Genomic DNA, 5,599 nt, shown 5'->3' with positions numbered 1-5,599 from the left:
CCGCTCGCATCTCCTGTGGGCGGGACTAAGACACGAGGATAGGATTCGAGGAGGGGAGTCGAGGAGGAGAAATTAGAGTATTGAGAAGCCATCATGGTCTTCTCGTGGTCAGATGAATGTTGGGGTCTAAGGGCCACACTTTGCTATTGGGTCCCTTATGTCCCCGCCCATATCTACCATCCTGTCTATATTGTGCCTGGTTATTAAAGATTTTTAACCAGTCACAAAATGTTGCTTAATTGTTACACTTGAGTGGTGCAAAATAAACAAATGGCCTACGCCCACTGACTGACTGTGAGGCTCTGAGGCAGCTGCCCACTACAGGTCATTCAGCCTGGGTCCACTGGCTGTTACCACAGACTGTGTTCCATTGACGATATATAATCCATGACATCATTTTTTGTTATTTCCATGCGATTGCATGCTATAAAAGAAGCTACTAAAAGGTAATTTACAACCTAAACACTACCTGAGTTGTCCGCTTTTAGTTTTCTCGGCCTGATTTACTTTGATATATATTGCCTTGTGTTAAATTCCCCAATGGTACGCACCAAACTACCGGAAGTCAGTCGCTGTGTTTTGTTGTTGTTTTGTATTACTGATATGCATGTTAATGTATGTTTTAGTTGGTGTGTTCTCATTTGTAGTAAAGCACTGATATAACGTTAATTAAATTACATTAAGCATCAGCATAACGTTTGGACAACTCAGGACCCACATCATAAGTATTTAACTTTTAAATGGCTTCTTCTTCTAGAAACACATTAGTTCTGTAGCTCTAGTTCTGGGTATTAAACTGTTACAAATAGCATGTATTTCATGTATACCAATCAAACACTACATTTGAAAATGTGTCGTCTTAGTGAAGTCATTTTATCTTGAAAGGTATTACCGGAACAGCACTTGTTTATCGCCTAACATCACGTTATCAACGTTCAGCTTGATTCTTCTACAGCTCGCTGTCAGGTTAGTAAAACACATATTTGTTTACAGTCGTGTGAAGTGGGCTTATGTCAAATTCAAACTGCTTGAATGTCATTTTAATCCGTATTCACTCGAGTAGCTAGCACTAGTTTCACTTATAAGATAACTTAAACGGGGTTATGTTTGGAAGTTCGCTGTTGCAGAGCGGAGTCATGACTTGTGCGCAGTCACGTTACTTTGTCGTTATGAGAGTAGCATGTCTCTGCAGGGCGCTTCTGTTATTCATGAAAATAACAGCAGTAGTTGTGTGGAGTGTGTTCAGAACTGTGTGCGGTCTAGTCACATCAACAGTTGGAGTCAGAATGCGTGTATAAAGATAGAAGCGCAAACTTTTCAGAAAGGATATATTAACACTAACTTAGGACCTGCTGCAATGCTGCGTTTACTGACGTTACGGAACAAGGCCCATTTGTGATCCATGCCACATTACAGTAACATGCATAATGGAGATACTTACATTATGCTACTTTATACTTTTACTTCAATACATCTTGAAGGCAAATTATGTACCTTTTGCCTTTTATCAATCCTAAATATAAATTGATACATTATTATACATTATTATAGGTTAAGCTACCCAGCAGTGTATAAAGTAATTCAAATTAACCCCACCTTTACCAAGTGCAACACCCGAATGCCCCAATAATATATTATATAAGCAAATAACCAATTTGCATGCTTATACTTTTTTACTTTTACTTAAGTAGAATTATGAGCGCAGGACTTTGACTTGTAACATTATTTTTACATTGCAGTATTGCTATTTTTCCTTAAGTAAATCATCTTAACTTCATCCACCTCTGGTAACATGTCAACACAAAAAGTCTCTAAATATTTAGGCTTTCTGTGGGTTCTAGTAGAAACTAGTTGAAGCATTCCGTTTTAAATGAATCATTTTACAGGAAGCTGTTGCTGTAAACCTCTTTATGTCGACATTGTTGACTATGAGTGTGCAACCCTCATGTATTCACTCAACTCATGTGACCTGATATGTCATGGATTGAGGACATTGTCTTTTAAAGCTTAGATCACATTTAATGTATAGATTGTTGTGTTGTATTTCCACATATATACAAAGTTTAGAGAATGCTACTTTGTGTAAATTACTGTAAGTTCATTGGTTTTAAAAGTATCCTACATGTTTACAGTATTTAGCTGTATCACTGCATAAGTTCTGTCATGACACCTCAGTGGATCTATTCATCTGTCAAAGTGTTGGGAACGGACCTTAACTCACAACCAAGACTGCAACTATTTGCTGTTAAGGACCTTAGACAATGTTTCCCAGAGTACTGATATACAATCTTTTCAGCAAACAAGTAAGAACAAGTCAGTTGTAGGAGCTTCTCTGTGGTTTTCCCTCTCGCCTTTACAGACAGACAGGAAACAGTCGTTCTACAGACGCAGAGCTGGCAGTTAGGTATTTGTCCTTCATGATGGATTATTGATCAGCTCTACTGGGCCCTGATTTTGTTTTATTAACGTTTCTTGTCGGATAGTCAAACAATTCCATCAAAGCAAGAAATTTTTTCAAATATTAAAGAGGCCCTATTATGTTTTGGGGGTTTTCCTTTTCCTGTAGTGTGTTCTATAGGTTTTTGTGCATGTTAATGGTCTACAAAGACTAAAATCCCTGTATTCCCTCCAGAGGGAGTTTCTCTCCCACACACTTTTTTGAACATTAAAGCATGGAGACATGTCACAGCAGAGACACAAAATACTTATAGGAACCTGGAAATTAGCAGAATATTTCTTATTCAAGTATCTGTAGATACTTAGTCTTATAATTATTCCTATATTTTATACAACTGCACAGTAAAGTTAGTTATAAACACACAGTAAAATATGCCAAATGTTTGCTTACCATTCCTATGGAAGCTCTTACTATTTCCCTCACCCAAGCAAAGGGCAGATACTCTGCAGCCTGACCCGGCCTTATATCTGCACAGCGTACAGGCTAACTAAGGTGGCTGGCTCACCTGATTTGAGAGGCAACTTCATCTGAATGTCAAAACATCAATTTTACACCAAGGTCCCATGGAGATAACGTCTGGCCAGGGTAGCAGCCATACAAACTGACAACATATACAATATGATAAAGATGACACAAAAATGTTGCCTTCTCAGACTGATGAAGGCTTTCTTTAACGTCTTTGTCAGGGCTGCATTGTCTTATGTGTCCAGGCTGCTGCAGGCTGACATCTTGTCGGGACAGCTGGTAAAATATTCAGATTTGCAAATAAATGTGTTAAGGTTAAAACTTGTAGGACATTCCTTGCCATGTTTAGCTGCTAAAGATTAAATGAGAGATTATATACAGACAGTGCTGTGTGCTATGACATTCTAACATGATGACTTTTAAAAACAAAATGTTATTTCTTAATATCCTTTTGTGACAGCTTTAGATTCATCCTGACTTTGTAAAAAACCAGTACACGAGTTATCAAAATGTGTACAAATTGATGCAGTGATATAACATATTGGTATTGACGATGTTGGTGCTACTCTTATGACCTTACATTTGAAAACTTAATTTTTAATGTATTCACAATCAGTAAACAGTACCAGCTAACTTTTTTATTTGATTTGGTCACTTTTTACCATGATGTACTTATCTGCTATTTCTTTTTTACTTATTGTGTTTTTCTTCATTTTCTTTTTTTACGTATGCCTACTTTGTAATTTATTATTAAATATGTAAGTCTATTCTCTTTACTTTATCAGCACCATACTTTTGCTGTTGTTATAATGTACACTTCCCCATTGCGGGACAGATATTTGGAATTCTGATTCTGTTTCTGAAACCCATCTCAACCTAAGAAACTCTTCTCCTCCACAGCCTTGAAGATGAGTTCCAGAGTGTCAGGTGATCTGGAGAAAGAGGAGGAGGAAGATGAGGAGGATGAAGAAGAAGAAGAAGAGGAAGAAGGAAGTGTCAACCCGACAGAGGTGAAAATGAGTCAGATAGTGATGCCCTGTCACAGCAACCACCGCCAGGAGCTGAGTGTGGGACAGCTGCTCAAATGGATCGACTCCAGCGCCTGCCTCTCTGGTGTGTGTGTGTGTGTGTGTGTGTGTGTGTGTGTGTGTGTGTGTGTGTGTGTGTGTGTGTGTGTGTGTGTGTGTGTGTGAGATCAGGAGAACAAATACCAGTTTACCATAACAGCATCAAGAAGTTTCAACATGGCAGTGAATGCACTAAAAGAAAGAGCCAGAAGAGCTCTAAATGCAATTAAGAGAACATTTTATAATGTCCAAATTCCAATTAAAATCTGGCTCAAAATCTTTGATAGTGTGATCCAGCCCATTGCGCTGTACGTACGGTAGTGAAGTATGGGGTCCACTCAGTCACCAGAGCTATACCCGCTGGGACAAACATCCAACAGAGTCTTTACATGCAGAATTCTGCAGATACATTTGACGTGTTCAGAGAAAAACACCAACAAATGCATGTACAAATGCACCCACTGATCATTAACACTCAAAAGATAGCACTAACATTCTTTAACCACCTTAGATCCAGCCCCCGAGACACCCTCCACTCCAAAGCCCTCCAAAGCCAAGAGCTAACCCCAGGAAAGAGTCCCCTATGTCAGCTGGTGCTGAGGCTAGCTGCCCCCTCTCAGAGCCACTCTGACCAGTCTCTCAACAACACTGCTCTCCAAACACCAATCACAGTCAAACACGTTATAACACAATGTAAAGACAACTATTTACAACATTGGGAAGAAGAAACTAAAAGCCAAATTAGATTAGAATGTTACCTGGCTCTAAACAGAGAGTATGAGCTGGCAGAATATCTCTCTACTGTCAGAGATAGAAAGCAGAGACAGATCCTAACCAAGCACAGGCTCAGTGACCACAAACTGGCAACAGGAAGACACAAAAGATCCTGGCAACCAAAAGAAAACAGAATATGTGGTCACTGTACGACAGGTGAGACTGAGACAAGTTGAACTCTGTAATCCCAGGTTTCAAGAAGGTGAATGACCTCTCAAGACTGAGAGAGAGGTTAATGACCTCTCAAGACTGAGAGAGAGAATGAGAGGAGAGAGGTTAATGACCTCTCAAGACTGAGAGAGAGGAGAGAGAGGAGAGAGGTTAATGACCTCTCAAGACTGAGAGAGAGAGAGAGAGAGAGAGAGAGAGAGAGAGAGAGAGAGAGAGAGAGAGAGAAAAAACACGAGAGAGAGAGAGAGAACGAGAGAACGAGAACGAACGAACTGTGTATGTAATAAAGATCGAAGTGTGGGTTGAATCCATTTTCATAACCACTGTCTTATAACTGATTTAAATGCGAATTTCGTATGACTTGACTTGCTTGACTCTCACCACAGTGACTTGGGACTTGCTTGATACTTGCACATGTAGGACTTACTCCCATCTCTGAGAATACTCCTAGGAGAAGGAGACAAGGCACATCTTGCTGCCCAATATGTATATGCATGCCACAACCTGAGGGACAGTAAATGACACACGCACCCCCCCCCACCCACACACACACACACACCCAAAGAAACACACACACACACACACACACACACACACACACACACACACACTTGTGTTGAAGTGTAATTGTATCACTGTATATATATATATATCAATAATATGT

At 39.7% G+C, this 5,599-nt stretch overlaps 1 protein-coding gene across 1 annotated transcript in view; it reads left to right on the top strand.

Moving 5' to 3' along the window:
• Positions 1–3,144: 3,144 nt before the first annotated feature.
• The window catches only part of LOC104942811 (acyl-coenzyme A thioesterase 11-like), a 12,501-nt gene continuing 10,046 nt past the window's right edge, over positions 3,145–5,599 (top strand). The window contains exons 1-2 of the mRNA XM_010768110.1: positions 3,145–3,202; positions 3,824–4,044. Of these exons, the coding sequence (XP_010766412.1) occupies positions 3,832–4,044 (213 nt within the window). The 5' untranslated portion in view covers positions 3,145–3,202; positions 3,824–3,831. The remainder of the gene's footprint in view (positions 3,203–3,823; positions 4,045–5,599) is intronic.

This window comes from Notothenia coriiceps, unplaced genomic scaffold (genome assembly GCF_000735185.1).
Source record: "Notothenia coriiceps isolate Sejong01 unplaced genomic scaffold, NC01 NC01_scaffold00005159, whole genome shotgun sequence".
Lineage (NCBI taxonomy): Eukaryota > Metazoa > Chordata > Actinopteri > Perciformes > Nototheniidae > Notothenia > Notothenia coriiceps.
The sequence above is the reverse complement of the archived record's forward strand: the minus strand, read 5'-3'. Positions and strand labels throughout refer to the sequence as shown.